Below are 19,337 nucleotides of genomic sequence, written 5' to 3' on the forward strand. Positions count from 1 at the left end.
TTTGCTTCTGTTTAGCCATTACTCAACACAGATGTACACAAAAATGTTTCATATAACAGGCAGAGCAGGACCAAGCTGCACTGCATTTGGCATTTGCAATTCAGAGAACACACACACAACCCAGGACTTGTAATTGATTAAGTCCCATGTGAAAAAAAGTACTCGGTGTCTATTATTAGAGGAAATGGGGGTAAATCAAGAAAAAGCAAGAAGACAAAATAAATAGAATTGCAGACATCCTTTACAGCTATGGGTGCGCTGTATTAAAGTGACACTCACCGTACAAAGAAACGTGTTTGGTACAATCCAGTGGGTCGCACATGAATTGCATAACCTTGAAAATCACTGCACAAAGCATCACAGCGGGAACACAGTTCAGAGCTTTTCTACAGGAGACGCTTCAATTCTGATTGCTTTCGTTATGTGGGAGGTCAAAGCACCTGGCAAAGAGTAAGCAAAACGGGCTGCAAAAAGGGATGCTGCGTCAGCGCCCGGTCACGTTCAAACCCTGACATCACCTCTCGCAGATGCTCAGACCTGGACAAGTGATGCTCCACAGGAAAACCTCACTGCCTATCAAAGCCTTGAAATTAATACTCTGATCAATGCCTGGGCACGTGTTGGCAGGGCTGGAGGGAGCCTGTTCCTCGCAGCCCAGACTGGAGACACCGCCTCAGCCAGCCAACAAGCACTCCTGGCCATGGAAGTGCTCTGCCCAGATTCATAGAGGTGAAAAGCAAGACACCTCTCAGCCAGCCGCTCCAGCACTGCACGGCAGCCGTGGAGGGACCCAGCCAGCAGCACGGATGGCTCCCAGCCACCACCCACCCACAGCTCACTCCTGCCCGTCGTACCGCCCAGCAGGGTTTTGGACACAAGTCTCTGCAGGGTTCAAGGGGAGAGGTCTAACTCTGCAGCAGCATTTCTTCACCCAGTTTGTGTGTGTGAAATCCTGCCTCTGTTTCTATTCATGCCGTTTCCAGAGATCTGTATATGTATTTCTAATAGCCTGTTCAACATCAGGCACAGGAAACCCAGGCTTTCACCGCATAGGGAACAAACCACAGCTAAGATGACCAGGAAACATTCATAATTTTTAATTCACACCAGTAATAAAATTGCATTACATTTTTCATAAAATAAATGTTCCAGTTTATATACAGAAAACAGACTGTACAGAGCCCTCCCCCAGACCCCAAAAACTCACAAACATACAGGCAATGCAGTGCTCAGCTAAGCAGGCACAACTGTACATCTAAAATTGTAACTGCTTTGTGTTGGGGGGGAAAAGTACTACAATGTATATAGTCCTCTCTGGACCAAGAATTAAAAAAATATTGCAGGCAAGCTGACAGGCACCCTCGCTGCTCACGCGGCCGAGCACCCATCCCACAGTGCTTCAGCGAAGCAGGGTTTGTTATTGAACCTGGGACTCGAAGCTCCCATTCAGCTGCCCTTCCTCATAGTCCATCTGGCACAAGATCATGTTGTTCTTCAGGAAAAATTTGTCTCCCACACAGAATCTGGAAGATAAAAAGAATTAGCGGTGTTATTACGAACAGGGGTTAGAACAGGGGGAATTTGAGTTTATTTGGGTCTGAAGGCAACTCTGGGGACCAGGGTTTGATTTCCAGCTCTGCTGGTGTCATTGGACTCTGGGAAAGACCACGTGCTTCTCCCCCACTTCCCTTCCCCACACACGCCCTGGGGTTTTTCCTTCCATTTTCCCAGCACGGCGGTGCTCAGCTCCCAGGCGATGGTTGTACGAAGCAGCTCGGGGAGCAGGTCCCAGGCTCTGCCAGCTCCCGTACCTCCAGGAGGAGGCCAGGAGCAGCGAAGGGATTTGTCCCTGCAGCAGACAAGATGTGTCAGCTCTACAACCGGGAAATCAAACGGGCGATATTACACAGAGACTATTTGAAGTTTTTGCTGGTATCCACATCTCCACAGTTCCCTCGGGTGAGGCAGTATTTACACTAATTTCCAGGCAAGGACTGGCTATTAAGTCCTTCCTCACCCCCTTGTGTACAGTGCTGAACAATAAATAGAAATTTCCTGGTGGTTGGACTCCTAACCTTTATCTTCATTGAGCGAAGGGCACTGCTCTCTATATACCATGTAAATTGTTCTGTTTGTCTTGAAGTTGACAGAGAGGCTTGTGATATTTAACAATTTTATTTGACCATTAAGGTCAAAAAAAGTTCCACATATAAGATCTGAGAGGTGCGAATAGACAGCCAATAGCTTTTTCACCCTGCCTGCTTGCTCAAGAATCAGAAGCTAATCTTTACTTCTTAAGATAACAAATAATGCTCTTTGCACCCCATTCAGGGGCTGGTTTTTGTCCATCACGCTAGTGGGGCAATGACAGACCAGAGCACAGGGCTGCGCCTCCCTCCCCCAAGCGCCGAGTCTTAAATCAGCACCAGGTCCCTAAAGCAGAGAGACACCCTGGCCACTGCGCCAAAAGGCAGCTCTGAACCAAGATGAACGGGTAGGTACCAGCCCCTCAAGAGGCCGAATATTTACTGGGCTTTGAAGGAAGATCAATGGAGATGACCCCATCCTCAGGAGACTTGGCAGTCTCATGCCCATTTCCTCTGCTCCCAGGCAGAGCTTTGGCAGGGACATTGCCTACCCCTTGTCTAAAATGCTTTCTAGATTTGTAACTCAGGCAGCTTCAGGCAGAGCATCTCCATAAAACCAAATATTTTCTGCTACAAGAACAGGACTGATCATTTTAGGGTCTGACATGGGCAGAAGTTTTCTCCAACTGGACACCTGCAAATAAGCTGATTAATTTGCCAATTTGGTACAAAGAGAACTGGGCATTGGTTCTCACTTTATATGATTTTACTGGAGACCTTCCATCTTCTTCCCTCTGTGGCACATGCTTTAGTCATTCTAAAACTCAACTGGTTTTGAATATTAAAAAGCTACAAATTGATCTCAATTTTAATTGACAGCTTTTATGTTAAAAACTGTACTACACACACTCTCCTTAACACCACCTTCCCCACGAGTAGGTTTACTCACTATAAATAACAGATACAGCTGCTTGCTTTTCGCTTACCTTAAATACAATATAGATCTCCAGGAAGAGAAATACAAGAATTACCCTTGTCACCAGCATCAACAGCTGTCTCTTGCCAAACCTAGTTTCGGTCTAGGGGAGCCAAAGGAAGAGTTGGAGAACTAGGGAGCTGGTTGTGTATGTGTGTGTATGAGCACATGGGAACCAAAACGTACAGCAGTGGTACCCTGAGACCCTGTGAAGTTTTGGGAGAAGGGCTTGATTCACTGGAAAGGTGACTATTTCTTTCTACCTGCCAGTGCTGCAAACCCAGCAGGAAACTGGGATCTCTTCAGCTGAGAGTTGCATCACAGCTAGAGACAGAGGATTTAACAGGGCAATTTCAGGCCCAGTTTCACGTGTCCCAGCCTGCAGCTCTCTGAACAGCAAGACGTGTGACTGTACCTCCAGCCCCCATGCTCAGAGCAGGTCTGTTGCAGAGTCCCGCCGGCTGATAGAGTTCCAGGCAGCAGCAGCAAAAAACAAGCACTGAACCTACCCTGCCATCTCTACAGGGTGATTTTCTTCTGAGCAAAACCACATTTTAGATATAGGCAGCACAAGCAGCTGGATTTCCTGAAACCCTTGTAATACAGACCTACTGGCCAACTACAGCAGTCACCAACTTTTATTCAGTATTGTGACAGGCAATGCTGACCTTGTAACAGTTTAAAGCACAGTAGGCTGAGTAGCATTGCAGGACTTGCTGCAAACCTGATGTTTTGGAGAATGAAGCTAATGAAAACACTGCACACTCGGTAAAAATATTAGAGATTTTGCTCTGATGGATTTAACACTCTGCACAGAGTCTAGCTATAGAAGGGCAAGTAAGCTGGAAGAGAACTAGAGAAAGGTCTTCAAAATCAAATCTTTTCATAGCTGAAGAATGAGGTGGGGTTTCAGGTGGAGCTTCTGATTCGGGACTAATTTTGGCATCCATCTCTGCAATTTTGCCTTAAACTCACTCTTCTCGGTTCAGCTTCCAGTGTCATCTGCTACAGAAGCACTTTCATTCGGCCCTTTTGGGCCAAAATCTCTAGAGGATAAGTCATAAAAGTTTGTAGCCTTCTGACCTCAGCCAAAAATAACAAGCTACACATAGCTCTGTTCTGTCTGCTCAGTCCATCTTTCAGAAAAACCTCAGCTCCCCCCAAACTGGGCAAATCCTTTGTGCATCAAAGCATGACTCTGCCAGAACAGGGGGATTACCTGCGCTTTGCTGCCAGGCAGTGACAGTGCATGGAGGTTATTTTAAGGGCAGAGTAAGACTGCACTTTGCACTGCGTGCAGTAACAGTGTTAGCAATTGCAGAGGGAAGAGAGAGGTGCTTTGTAGCCTTTGTAATAAAGGATTAAATTTAAAAAAGAATTCCCAAAAATGAAAACTAGGCGGTACTAGGTACTACTTTTCCATGAGAAAAACTAGGGTAAAGTAGGAGTTTGGTGACAAATACTCATCCTACAGACTCCAAGGCCAACCCAGCACTCCTGCCTGCGCAGCCCAGAGTCGTGACTTGCTCTGCCAGGAGGGACATTTGAAATGCTCTAGCCCTAGCATGGGCACGGAGTTTGGGAGCACCCCTCTCCTGCCCGGCTTTCATCGGCAGGCTGAAGAAAGCTGAGCCTGAGGGCTGAGCCTGGCAGCACCCTGCAATACTTCCAAGTCTGGAGACAAACCCCACAACCAACCAGCAGTTTCAGCTGTGTGAAGAGAGACCGTGTCGGGGAGGGAACGTATTAGCTCTTCAAGCAGTCATACGCTGCTGATCGGGAATCATAACAAACCAAGACTGGGCAACTGAAAGATATAGTGTGGCTTCTGGAAAGGAGCCCAAGGCCAGGAGCCACTAGATGTCACTGCCGCCTCGGCGCTGCCACCGCGCCTGTGGACGCCACCAATATTAATAAGTTTTCTACCTCGAACGAACACCGCCTCCACCTTCAATAACGTGATTGAGTCAAGCCACCTGAGCGACAAACGGCTCGCCCGATTCTCCTCTTCCATGCTGTGGCACCAACCAGCCGCAACCTGATTCATCCCCATGAACTAAGCCACCGTCAGAGGGCATGGAAGGAGAATCAGATCCCAGTTTGCACAGTCTCCTAAGTTTAGTGGGAAAGGTGGCAGGGGTTTGTGTCCACACACGCACTGTGTATGGCTACTTCATTGTAGATCCCACTGTGACTTTTGTACTAGGGTGAGCGATGATTGTTTAAGTCAGGTTTTAACTTGGCTTTTATAGAATTAGGTTCTCCATCTTCCACGGGTTTCATCACCTCTGTCACACCTTCACATGGGGTGAAGCATTGGCCTCCTAGGTTCATCTTTGGGAAACACAAAAGTCCAGAACAGGAACCCCAGCACAACCCTTGGGCCCTGGGCAGTCACTACAGCCTGACTAAACAAGCAGTAAGAACAACAAGCACTTTCAGGCCTGTCTTGGACAAGGACGGATGGATGCATCAGAAGACCACCCTGCATCATGCCTGGTTCCGTGGGCTTCCATTCTGCCTACAATGACCAACAAACAGGGTGCTGGGAAGATTTTTCACAGCCCTCGCAAATTCAGCTGGCTACAGGTAGCCCAAGTGAAAACCTCGTGCATGACCCTTTATTATACTCATTGATGTGCATTTTCCCCTGGGTAAAACCCAGCAGAAATGCACAAGCTCCACCCAAAATGACACCATCAAGATGCCCTATTAATTACACAACTAAAGGGATTTGTTCCTAGTGTTGAATGGGCTTATCTAGAGTATTTTTTTCTTTCCTGTCCCTTCTCTTTCTCCTTCTTCTTTGCTATCCCTGGGTTTGAGCCTGTCAGAAACCTGATTTAAGCAAAATAACATTAGTTTGCTTAGAGGAGGTCCATTCTCCATCATCTGTGTTCTGAAAAGAGAGTAGATCCTGAAAGGCCACTGAAGCAGTTTGTTTTATTCAGCAGCAGCTGTGCTGTGTACAACCGTGGCCAGATCTGCAGCCTGTGTGCTCCTCCTTGCCCCTCCAACTCCCACCAGCTCCAAGGGGATTTGCAGTAAAGGGGCTACAGGTACTTACATGCATCATCCAGGTCAGCCTAATAAACCAGCCCAAGCCATGCCAGCAGGCTGTGAGCCCCAGATAGGTAGCGTAGATCAACCATTTCGCCTATTTAGTGGGCAAAGGTATAAATTAGTTTGTGTGTGTGTGTGTGTGTTTAATAAGTGTGTCCTCACCGCTGGTTGCAGAGCTGACAGGCAAAGCAGTCCAAATGGTAAACATTATCTCTGGCCCTCATCACCATCTCAAAGGCAGGGATCAGTTTACTGCAGGCAGCACAATTCCCGGTGGTACCAAAGAGCCTGCCAAAGAAGCACAATCATTAGAAGCCATTTTAATTAAATGGTGGAAGGACTAATTAAGTGTAATTAGCAGTATCAAATACTGTATTGCACCAATAAATAGAAGTTGCAGTCTCCATTTCGCTGACCAACCAATGTGTGGGAACCTGGGATAAAACTGCCTGGTGAGCAGGCTCCAGTTGTCGAGATGAAACTTCATTTGGTTTGTGAGCCTAGGGCTAATTTGCTGGCTAATGAAGAAAAGCATTAAACACTTTCAGCACTATTTTGGGGCTCACAAAATTTCAGTCAAAAACTATCTGCCTCTCTGCAGCAGTAGGGTAGGTGCTTAGAGCCACCCATCCTCCTCCACATGTGCTTGCCCCATCTGCACTTGTCCCCAACCTAATGGATAGATAGACTGGAAGCCTCTCGCAGCAAGACACAGAAGACCTGCAAACTTTGCCAACCCTGGCAGGCAACACTATAATATAGCTCAGGAAGGACCTCACTTACCTGCTGTTTAAAACAAAAAAGCACCATTTCTCTTGCAATGAGTACACAAGCATTTTGCAAGGCATCTCAGAGAGCAAGCCTTCCTCCCTGGCTGTGCCCCCTCCTCCCGCTTCCACGTCTCTCCTGGGAGCCAGCTAAGCCCTTTCCACTGTGGCCTGAACAGCATGCTCAGCCGTTCCACTTCAGCTCCCCAGTCCTTGAGGACAGCCCTTCAGCACTGGAAGCTTTGCCATTTTCATCTTGGCTTTCACTATCTGTCTCCCCAGATGTCTGCTGCTGTTACAGCTCCCGCCGGGGGACTCAATCAAGACTGCAGCATCCTTCCCCTGTCCCCCTTCTCCAAGATGTCCCTGCAGACCCCTGTGTGCACCAGGGGCAGCACGCCACTGCGACATTAAAGCCACACGAACCAGCAACAGGACGACAAAACCAAGTTTCACCCGAGACTATGGTCAATACACATGTGGTTAGTTACTTGTTTAGATGCTAAAAATCATATTCTTGGGGCGATGAGCCTCGAGACGTACGATTCCTGCTGACCATTAGCTCTGCGCATGCAACGCGTCACTGCCTGCAGACTGATTTGGGCTCGTGGTTTGTTTCAAGCCATTGGTTCTGGCTGATTCCACAACACGCAGACGAGAAGCATCAGGAAAATCTATAACCAATTTCTAAACCTGCAATTTGCCAAGCTAATCAATACTAATTATTACTGGCCAGTAATTGTGAATTAAACCACCCAGCAATATTATAGAAACCTCCACACAGCTCTCCCACCCTCCCACAGCGCTGTGCTTACCGGAGTTAGCTTGCTCTTCAGCTATAAAAAAAGGCTACCCTTATTTTTCATTAGAAGTGGTATCAGTGGTCTTTTATTAGGCCTGATTGGAAAACCCCAAGACTTCCTATGAAGAAACAGCACTACGTTTTCCCTGAAAGTTAAACAATGCAAACCAAATGGAAACACTTGTGCAGGACAGAAAAATCACAAAGAAAGTACCGAAATTTCTTCCCCTACAACTCCATCATATGAGGGCTGAAAGGCAGAGTAAAATCCCAGCTATATAGTTTACACTGGCAAACTCTGACCATGTAATTGGTAACAGGGCAGCCCCTTTCTCCCCGCAAGCTGACTCCGGCTTGCCCCTGCTCCCGCAGGCAAGCAGGCAGGGGAGGCAGCTGAGCCTAACGCCAGCAGACTGGACTGAAAAAATGTGGCTCTGAAAAGTGTACAGGTCTCCACCCTGAAACATCCTGGCCTTCATTCAGCACCCGCTCGCAAATCAAGCCATTAATGCAGACGTCCCTCCCTCCCCCAGCATAGCTGCCCCCTTCTACAGTACCTCACTTGGGCACAGCAAAACCTGACAGCTTTTCCAGGGTTTTTCCCATTTTCCATAAAACCAGGCACCCGTTTTTAGAGTACCCAAGTCACAGAAACTCAAAAAATGAGTCCAATGCGTTAGGCAGGGAATCTGGGAGGTTAATCCTAGATTTGCTCTGTGCCCAGCACCGCTACATGCACAAGTATAAAATATCCATTATTCATTAGCATCACAGTTGTGTGGAGCTCAATCTAGATTAAACAAAATAAAGGGGCCCCAGACAGCACCATTTGCATTGTTAAGCAGGCGCTTTTCTTCAGCCTTCAAATAGCAGACTTTTCTAAATGGAAATGATGGGGAAATTTGGACAGATGTTCACTTAACTATTTAAACAGTTAGCTTAAGAAACATGAAAAATGTATTTGGCATCGTATTCACCTGTCTCCTTTCAGGGGTTTTGAGGGGTAAACCAATTGTTAAACAGCTTTGACCGTTTGCATAAGATCTGAAGCTTATGTTCTGTCCAGCTGAAATCATGTTGCCTTCTAATGTCTACATAAACGTAGCTTCCAGCTAGTCAGTGTGCTAATCTTTTTCTCTTCTATCAAGTTTCACAGTCCTCCATAGCCTCCCTTTCCCAACAGATGAACATTTCACACTTATTCTAGCACTTCCTAATTTTAATCTGCTTTTCAGGGAGTGATTTAGAGCCCTGTATATTCACCGTGCTTCTAAAAAATGTGCTGTAACTTGTAGCTCAGTGAACACAATTTTTTTTTAATCTGCTGGAAGAAAAGGCAAAAAGAACACAGACTTTTGCCTTTATTGTTTGCTTATAAAAAACCTGCCACCTCTGATACCTACTTACCCAGAAGCTACTTTAGCTGAAACTTTCTGAGATGGGGAGCTTAACATTATTGGAGGAGGGAGAGAAGACAAGGAGCAGGAAGAAAATCTTCCACCCCAAGCCCCATCTGTGGTTAAATTTAAAATAACCCCACATGAACAAACTGATCTGCATTCTGTCCCCCAGATATCTTCCTAACAGATGCAATACTCTCTTACACATTCACACACACAAAGTTGAAGCACATTAGAAAACTCTATCAGAAGATGCTCAACATCTACTTACCTGCTTGGAGCCATTGGCATAAAAGAAGCTGGAAATACAGAAAAGTTGCAGTTTGGAGTTGTTTTGCTGCTTCTAAAAAAACTCTTTTTTTTTTTTTTTAATCTCCCTTTGAAGTTAAAAGGCAACAATTTTTAAGTACAGATTTATTCCCTCTTATGTAACAGGAAGACCCAGCCAGCTTGTAAATAAGCATAGACTATGCAGATTTAAAATTTAGCACAATTAAACTTTTACCCTGTGGTAGTAATTATGTTTAATGGCTCTTAGCCTGAACTTAACCATGTCTATTGTTGTCAGCCAGTCTAAAAGCAGGAGTTTGTCCAAGGACAATTTTCTGTAGTTTATAGACACACTAAAAACCCTGCTACGCACTGTTCTCATTGGCCATTGATGTCAGTGTGTATAGTAAAAATTAAAGCTAATTGGCATACAGGAGCAGCAGTGAATGCAAATGAATTAATGGGAAAAGATGGGAGCGCTCCCGGAAGCAGTAGGCAACTGTCGAAGGATGCTTTTTAGGCAGTCTTGCCTGGGCTAAAGCGTAGTCTTCTGCGCAATGATCCAGATCTCACCAGCTCCGTGAATATACCTGAAGTTAATTCCAACTACAGTAAAGTTACAGCACCCTGCAGGTTTTAGGGGAAAAAAGGATGGTAAAGGATCCTTACTGTAGGGAAAACAGTGAGAAACTTCTCATGTGAACACATTAAGTTTAGCACCTTTTAACAGATTTTTCCTTCTCTGACCAAAATGTGCAGGGTGGCCAAACTGAGAACCTGATTGCCTATTTCTGTCACCACTAGAAACAACAGTCTGTTTTAGTCATTGCCTACAAGAAGAGAGTCTCCATTTCTTCTCCTCTCTCTAGCCTGGTGTCTGACTAGCTAGCAGCTTGCAATCAAGAAAGAGAGAAAGTCCTCCCTCCACAGAAAGAGTGAAAATTTTGGAGCTGTTGACTTCACAGGAGACAAAAAAAGAGGAACCGGAACAGGCACATATAAATAAGGAATGGTACAGAAAGGATAGATTGGGAGTGTCAATCAAATTTTTTTCAAACAACACAAGAACAAGACAAATTCAAAGTTAAACAGCTGAGCTGAGGCTGATAATGCCCCAAAACAAGAAAGAGTCTTTGTCAAAACTGAAAGGTAAGAATTATGAGTTGAAAGAAGAAAAAACACTTATCTACAGACAAATATCTACATTTGTGTACAGCGACACATTTCTCTATATATTTGTATATCCAGATTATCTGGATAGACAAGTTTTTGAAGAGCTACCAAACCCCATGCTCATATCCTTTCCAGCTAGTAGGTGAAACAGGTTTTCCATACACCTTCCCTATATGCCTGCTGCCATTTATTTCCTAGCTCACTCAGGACCTGCTGTAGAACAAGACTTGCTTTACATACCTGAAACTTATCCACATGAAAATAAAAGGTTTTCACCCTACCATTTGAATCAAACAAACAACTAGTCTTCCAGTGAGGACAGCTCTTAACAGCTTGCTATCAGTGGATATCTGTGGATACCAGAAATATGCTGAGCTACTAGTCTGATTTGACCAAAGTACTGAATATGCCAATAATTGCAGGGAAAGCCTGAACATCACTTAAAAAGATAAAAAGAATAAGCTTAAATGCAACTTCAGACTTGAGGTTCCCAACTTCCCTATCATCAGCCCTTGTGTAATATTCAGGGGAAGCCTTAGCAATAGGCGTTTCAGCATGGTAAATACACATCAGCTGGTGCACACTCCTAGCCAGGACACCGTTGTCGGTGCTGCAGTGGGAAGTCCTGTCAGCTGAAGGAAAGGAAATGCTTTTTGATACTAATGAAGTTGGTCAAGCTGTCCTTTCATGAAGCCTTCAGGTTCAAGTCCAAAGAATTTACATCTAGCATGCCAAAGGGTTGGCATTCATAGATAGCATAGCGGGAGGAGTTGAACCAGTGCAGTACAAAAAAGCCCTCTGGTCGAGTGACTGCACTAGTTCAGAGATTACTGGGCATAAACATCAACGATGCTCAAGGGCATCTGTTTTCAGTTGAAGAACACATCTCAATGTTCACTTATTTTTACTTATTTGGTCTCTCCCTCCATATTTTCAGTAGATATCTACAGTGGGGCTGGGACTTTTAGCAGGAAAGAGAAGCCCAAGTCCTCCTCCCCTGCCTCAGCCTTTCTTACTATGACCAAAGTGGCTGACATTAAAACCCATCTTGGACATCTCTGGCACTGTTGAACACACACAGCCGGAAAACTGCAAGGTTGAAAGTGCTAGAGGCATGCTAATATACCACAGCCAGGCAGAGTTATCCCATAAGCTTTCCTCTTCCACTGTGCAGAAGGAAAATAAAGGTGGGGGGAGGAACAAGTGAACAAACCAAGAATTGCTTGTTTATCCTGAAAGGCATGGGCTGTGAGAAACTCCTGGACTAGCTCCTATGGAAAAAACATCACAAAGCACAGCAACGTTGCCAAGACTCATTGTATTTTGAGGCTAATTAATCCTCCTTAATCTGTAGATATCAAGTGTAGAAGTGAGGGTATCCTACATAGCATGCAAGATGCTCCCTGCTTGCGATGCAAGAACAGCTCTTCAATTTAGCAACATTTTTAGGCTCTGAGCAGATACCGTTTGTTCAACTATGCTGCATTTATCCCTCTCCTCCCCACACTAAATGTGTCCCTTGAAAAGCAGGCAGGGCATGCTCTCGGTGCATGCACACACACTACGTTCCTCTGGCAGAAAAAAATCCCAAAGGCTCTCCTTGCTGCTTCAAAGGTGTTGCAGCTTCTGCAGGCTGAGGCTACATTCAGAGTATTAGTGATGTCTCTGGTAGATGAACTTGAAGTCTGCTAGTTGCAGCATGCACTTCTCAGTTTCGGAAGACTTGTGCTTACACATCCAACCATGATTTAATAGGCTTAGGGCCTTCGTTACTGGCTTGGGGAAGCCCACCAGAGGGAGGGTATTTGCTTGCATCCATCCTCCTGTGCCAGACAGCGGGGAGCCCCTGTTTGTGCAAGATCTTTTTTCATATTCCAGAACAAAATTAAACCCTGCACATTCACCAGGTACAGACCTTCATCGAAAGGGCTCCTAAAGCAATTCACTATCAGAATGAACCCACTGGGGCATTTGGAGCAGAGCAAAAACCAGTGTCCAACAACTGGAAATCCTGGTACCAAGCAGATGACTCATTTGGACTAGGAGGTGCCGAGGGTGGATTTCAAGCTTCCATGATACAAAAAGTGCCAAGGGGTACCACTGCCAGGGGACAGCAGTCCTGCTGGGACTCTCTGTCCCTCAGACAGGGTGGGCAGGGCTGTTCCACCTCCCAGGGAACCGACACCACGCTGAGGTTGTGGCACCAATGCTGTGCTGAGGTTACAGCACCGATCAAAATATGTGGGAAGCTGGGTGAAAAGAATTTCCATGAAATCCACTGAGAACAGCTTCAGGGCTTCCCAGAAAGCCCTTCTCTCTTACTGGTTCGCCATCATTTTTTAACACAGGTTTTGAGCTTTCTTTGGAGTCTAATTAAGGTCCTAATCAGTTTAAATGATGAAAAACTTTCCCAACACCAACATATCAAACATGCAAAAGCGACAGTTCTGCTCCTGTCAAAGTGAGCCTGACTCGCCTTTGCTCGTGTGAGGGCACCATGCTGAGTAAAAATCACGTTCTTCATCAGCACTTCACAGTGAAATTTAAGTTGTCAGTTCCTCCCGGGAAATCCTGATGCAACACCCAAACTGTCCCTGTGAACCGGAGCTTGGTGAATGTTTAATTACGCCTAGGAACAAACGCACATCGCTGTGTGGGGGCTGCGAGGAGCCATCTGAGCTGCATGCTAAGCTTCTCTGTCCCAGAAGCAGTTTCTTCAATAGCATTTGCTTATCAAAAATAATTAGAGGTAGGAATGCTGGAACTGTGATTATGAAACAAATGGTAAATCTATTTGCTCAGACGAAATGTATTGAAAGATCCATCTAGACACAGCTGGAGACTGAGGTGATACCGCAACGATAACAACTTGAGATCCAATTTCATCTTTCATGATTAAAAAATGAGCAAGAAAGTGTTTTATGAAATGTGAAGGTTAACAAATGTTCCTTCACAAGCAATGACGACAGTTTATCTTTTGAAACAAATGATCAGGCTATGGTCTGCTAGCAGCCACTGAAATACATTTGAAAGATTTCTTCTAAAAGCCCACTGAGGACCAGTGCACGCGGCCGGCAGCCCACCGCACTGCCAACGCCTCGGACGAAGCCGGCTCCAAAGCAAGACCGACGTGGCGGGGTGGGAGCCAGCCGTGCTCCTGTCCCAGCGCTCTGCCCCACGCTGGTGACAGAAGTCCGGAAGATCATCCCTGTCCCTGATCCCTGCGGTGGCCGTGGCCCGACGACACCTGCCTGCAGGAGGGGTGGCACACACAGGGTCCCAGACCTGCAAGTTAACAACCGCTTCAGCTGAATTTCCAAGCCGTCCAAAATATTCCAGGATCCCTTTCTGTGTATAGGAGAGCACCTATACATCACTGCTTCCGCAGCTATGAGGCAAGCGGGAGCCTGGTGCTGGGCAGTAATGGTTGGACCTTTGCAGCCATGGGCAGCTGCAGGCTCGTAGGTGGAGACCGAGCAAGGGGAGGGGAAAGCCCCTCTCACCAGGTAACAAAGCACATATGCTGGAACAACACAATCATCTCAGAAGCAAATTCAAAGAAACATTGGCCTATAAAGAGATTATGAAGCACCAATTTTTTTTTGTTGTCATTATACAGCAGTATTCCTCTTGGACTTCAGATGTAAAAGATGCATATATTTACCCTTATGGGTGCAGAATCAGTCTAGCTTTCAATTGTTTATGTGATGGTTGACCTACTAAATGTCAGTGCAATGTTCACCCTGTTCTTATTCAAAGGCATACAGAGGAAGTGGCCAACAATAAACTCCTCTGACTGTCTGCCAGATAAAGTACTCCCTTTATGGTGCGAGTACAGTCTGAAGTATGAAAACTTATTTTTAGGAATGAATTCTGCTAAAATTTGACTAGTAGAACAAATACTGTGAGTTGTTTAATGAGAAAAAAAAAAAAAAGATGTGGATAGAGGCTTTAAAACTATTAAAGTGAACGAATTATATAATGATGGGAATGGGTAATTCTTCAAGAATAAAAATTCAAATTACCAGGAGCGAACAGACAGTGGAGAAGATGGTGATGGCAACTTTAGTTCCTTCTATTAATAGAACTACTGGTTAAAATTGAGAGAGAAAGAAATATTATGCGTAGAAGGCAACAGAAAATGTTTTAAAGTAAAAAAAAATTGCTTTATACTTCCATAAAACATGGGACTGCATAGTAATGCCCTTATTCCTATCCGAGGACCCTGAAAGGGTTCCCTAGCATCAGGAGAACAGAACCCAGGAGTTTGGCAGAATGCCCCGAAAAATAGTATAGACCTAAATTTACTTGTTAGCGAGAACACAAAACATTGCAGCTGTAAAGCTGGCTAAATGGTTGAACGCTAGTTAACAACTGCGTAACAGAATTAATGTTATTCTTTCCTACCCAAGTCTTGGTCAAATGTCCTAGCATATGACAATGATAGTGTTCTTCCCAACAAAAACAAGTAAGAAATATTTCTAATTGTCAAAGCTGCTATAACGGACTAAATGCAGACAGGGGAACAATATTTAAAGTACAGGTCACATAAGCCTCCCCTCCGCAATTTAACTGTGCTGCACAAATACCAACAGACTCCCCCCTTGGTGGGCCAGGGATTATTCTGACCCAACAAATGCAGTCGGAGGGGCCACAAGACATCTTTCAGGCACGGAACAAGTTTGTTTCAGAGACCATGCTTGATAGCTACTGTGACAGAAGCTGCATGGACACAGTCAAACACTAGCCCCAACTGTTGCCTTCCATGTTTTATGTCATGAATTGCCCTCTCTTCTCAAAGATGGGATATGGGCTGCTTCCTGGGGTCTGCAACTCATGGTTTCTTTCTGGTGTGCCCCAGAAAGTTGTGCCATCTGGAGGCCAGTGAGAAGATCACAGATTAAGCTTTCCCAGCTCAAAGCAGCACGCTCAGGATAAACCAAGGAAAGAAAGAAATGCTCTACAAATGCAGTGACAAACAGGTTCTTCTAAGTTTAACAGCATCAATACTGCTCTCCTTTGGCACTTTAACATGTCTGATTTGATGCCACACATTATTTTTGTTATGAAACTAGAACAAACCGAAATCAATACGGTGCTCATTAAATGGACAAAACATGGGGTAGCTCATAGGTCTCAAAAAGCAAATGCAAATGGGAATCACCACCCAGCTGAGTATTTCTAGGAGGGTTCTGTAACATGTAGAATAATGCTGAATATCTGTCTTTCAGGTTAGATTTAAAAAAACCCAAACAGCAAACACAACAGTGTTTATGAAGTGCACAAATGACAAAGTCTAGAGAAGTGATAAATAATGAGGATGATTGATGGAGAGACCCGGATTTCTTGGCAAGCAGGGTCCAAACATGATAAAGAAATGCTAAACTAGATAAAGAAACACCCCAAAAACTAACGCAGCCTATGCTTTCTGGAAGGAAGACTATTCCTGGAAGAAGCTCTCCTGAGAGGTTTTGGGGGTCCTTGTGACCAGTATCAAGCATGACCCAATTGTGATACGATGATGAGAAGAAATTATGCAGTCCTCAACAAGGGAAGATCTAAAGCTGTTATGTTCTTCATTGACACATCAGAATTACATCCACAAAACAGAGAGAGTACAACTGAACTGGAGTATCAGTGAAGAACCAAAATGCTAATTTGGGGTTAAAGAACCTTCTGGAGCTCAGTTTTTTCAGCTTAGCACAGGCAGGGTTAAGGATCCTTCCAGAGCAAGTGACTTATGACATTAGTAAATACTCAGAGTTAAGCAAGGTACAAAAACTACTTCATGACAGTGAAGGTAGTCAACTCTTTCCTCACCACACCCTTTCCACCTATCTAAAGGCTCCTTATCCTGTCTTTTCCCCTTCAGATGTGTTCCACCTTTACCCAAGCTCCTCCTCACTTACATTTTGGGGTCACATCCCACCTAACCCAGTGTGGACCTGCAATTAATGCTTCTGTGGCAGAATTTCAGCTGAGATAGTTCATGTGTGCCCTGGAGAGTTTCAGCTCAAACAGGAGTAAAAATCCTCACGTTGGCAGGGTGCTCTGGTACACTGCCTGGCTGAAAGGCAAGGTGGCAGCTTCCATATGGCAGCTAATAGACATTTCTTCTATTCAGCTCAGTTTTATCTCTCATCTTCAGAAAGAGAAACTTGCTTGTTCAAGTTTACTAAGAAAATATTTACTAAAGATTTTCAGGAATATGTTTTAAATTGACACACGTGAAGCATCTGATCATTGACACTACTCTAGCCAGCCTCTGGACACCACAAGGTTAGACAGCATTTTACCTGCCTATCTTAAACCAGCGTGTTGGTTTTGTTTGGCTTCAGATGTGTTTGCTGGCTGAAGTTTCATAGGAAATGCTATCAGTGTTTTAGGGGAAAAAAAAAAGAAAACGCACACATTAGCTGGAGATCACGTACATGCTTCCAAAGGCAAAACAAAGCAAAACTCAGGAGTGTTTGCAATGTGATCCTCATAAGAATGCCTGCATTAGGCCTACTGTCTTATTAAAAGTCATTTTTGTTTATATAAAGTACTTTGTACAAACCCCCCATACACACCAAGCAAAAAATCCCATGTGTAGTTGTGTATTGCAGACACACGCTGACAGGTTAGTTCTAACTCGGAGTTAGTGATGGTCTCTGCAGACTTTCTCAAGAAGAAAAAATTTTTGAAGTTGATCTGTAATTTTGGAGTGTTTTACTCTGTTTACTTAGTGAAGAGACAAGAGCCCCTTGGGAGGAACCTTACTCAATATAAGCACTAGAAGTCTATCTAAAAGCTACTACTGAAAAAGAAAACGTAAAGGTTTGGTCAGGTCTCAGTCAACATGCAGAAGTATAACATCAATGAAATGCAAGAAGAATTAAGTCTTTTCCTAATTTTCTCAGCAAGCACTGTTTGTTCTTGTTGGTTAACAATAACAAAGAGTTAAGTCATGCCCTCCATCTTCTACCTTGGCCTAAAAATAGGATTCCACCTCTCTGACTACAAAATACATAAAGTGCAAATAAAAAGCCATGTTTAGACAGAGGAAGAAACTCCAGCCTCTTCTGGGCACGGCTGACCATGCACAAGTACGTGTTTTCATAGTAGAGGTTTAGAAAGACAAACAGCTGGCAGCACACTGAGAGGCTTTGGGAAGAGCCCACGGTACGTTCCTCTGTTTACCTCAGGTAATCTCTGCGGCAAAGAATGAGATTTGCTTTTGTGTAAAGAGTTGATCCAACCTCTCCAAGACGACAGTCACAGCAGGCACACTTCAGACAGTCTTCATGCCAATACTTATCCAGAGCCTTCAGCAGGTACCGGTCCTTGATCTTCCGATTGCAGCCAGCACAGCCCTTCTGCTTCCCTTTGGGCTGTACAGATAACATCGGCACACCTGCAACGCAAACAAAGCATTTAGTTTAGAAGATAGCCAAACAGCTCCAATAGGTTGCCTGCGTTTGTGGTAGCACTGTGGGCTATAGGTAGCTCTGTGAGCAAATACTACTGCTGATTTCATTACAAGGAGTTCACATTGCAAGAAGCTGATAGTCAAAGGAATTTAAACTTCATGCTGTCGTGGGTTAAGTGGGAGTGCAACACTTGCAGGAACACAGCCCTTTTTTCCTAAGGGTAGGGCTGACAGAAAGCACCAGACTTTTTTTTAATTAACTTCTTGCAGCAGAATAAACTGCCTGCAATTTCAGCATTTGCTTTTTCCCTTGTTACCAGTACCCTTGTGTTGTTAATTACCTGCCATAGGCAATTACAAAGATCAGAAGGGCCACCACTGTATGTACCCCCAGTCCAACATCTTGGCTGGATCAAGCTTGATGGGGAAAGGAGGGGAATGGGTATAAAAAGATGTGGTACACCACTGTTTTCCTCTCTTGTGAACCTTGCTGGTCAGTGAAAACTAGAGCAGCCCAGGGGCTCTTCTGAAATAAATGTTATTCAAAAGCCCTTGAGGACTGCTGAGAATAACCCAAGCAGTGCCTCTCTACCACTGGTGAAGCCACGGTCCTTAAGCAAAGCAGAGCTTTCCTTCTCCTCCTGTACCACTGGATAAGGCAGTAAAAAGCCAGGAGATTTTTTCCTCTGTGGAAGCCCCTGCTGGGATGGCAAAGCAAGCACAAGCTAGCTGAGTATGAGGTGGTGACAGGTCACTAGGCTGGTGGAGACTTACTGTGACCACCTTCCTCACACTGCTGTCTCCAGCTTTTTTCTCTTCTCCAAGCAGCTAGTGCCTTCCGTGGTGCGCACTGACCGGGGTGTGAGGCCGGTCGCCCTTCTCAGTTTAAAAGGGAGGCAGGACAGGATTTTATGGAGTCAATAGGCAAGGTGGAAAAATAAACAAGGATTGTACTGTGAGGGAGGAAGGGGACAGGAAATGATGAAAGAAGAAACAAACTGACTGAGACGCCAGAATCCCATTTTCTCTAGAGCCTTGATTTTACTTTATTACTGATTTTTATTTCTACTAGTGCCAGTCACTAAAAATGACAATGCTGGGCCTGTAACAAGCATGCTGTGGCTTAACCAAGGCAGAGAAGATGAGAGAGGATGCTCTGGCTACAGTAGCAGGTGTCACTGGTTATATACTCTTACAGAAAGTTAAGCCACCATTTCTGTAGGAAGCGCTGTATGTCCCAGAAAGTAGCAGCTTGATAATGGAATTATTAACAGTCCCTTAAACAGAGAGGACTGAGTCAGTGCCACTGTAATAAGTGACATTTGCTGCTTTCCTTAAAAGCCAGGGTGACCTGACAGTGGCTAATGCTCAGCACATGTAAAACCCAC

The 19,337-nt window shown here is 44.9% G+C and overlaps 1 protein-coding gene across 1 annotated transcript; it reads right to left on the reverse strand.

The window, feature by feature from the left end:
- Positions 1–1,417: 1,417 nt before the first annotated feature.
- LMO1 (LIM domain only 1) lies at positions 1,418–18,593 on the reverse strand. The gene is made up of 4 exons (XM_009956717.2): positions 18,578–18,593; positions 17,721–17,934; positions 6,289–6,414; positions 1,418–1,523 (listed from the first exon to the last, which is right to left on the reverse strand). Exons 2-4 carry the CDS (start codon positions 17,924–17,926, stop codon positions 1,418–1,420), a joined length of 438 nt encoding a protein of 145 aa, XP_009955019.1. The 5' UTR covers positions 17,927–17,934; positions 18,578–18,593.
- Positions 18,594–19,337: the final 744 nt, after the last annotated feature.

The sequence above is a fragment of the Leptosomus discolor genome, chromosome 12 (assembly GCF_034619465.1).
Source record: "Leptosomus discolor isolate bLepDis1 chromosome 12, bLepDis1.hap2, whole genome shotgun sequence".
Taxonomy (NCBI): domain Eukaryota; kingdom Metazoa; phylum Chordata; class Aves; order Leptosomiformes; family Leptosomidae; genus Leptosomus; species Leptosomus discolor.

Bases quoted from the DNA above. Each gene is read 5' to 3' on its own strand.
- LMO1 (XM_009956717.2), bottom strand. From the start codon at position 17,926: ATGTTATCTGTACAGCCCAAAGGGAAGCAGAAGGGCTGTGCTGGCTGC. The intron at 6,415-17,720 runs GTAAACAGAGGA...CTTCTTTGGCAG, and splicing joins TGCCGCAGAGATTACCTGAG to GCTCTTTGGTACCACCGGGA. The intron at 1,524-6,288 runs GTGAGGACACAC...TTTATCTTCCAG, and splicing joins TGTCAGCTCTGCAACCAGCG to ATTCTGTGTGGGAGACAAAT.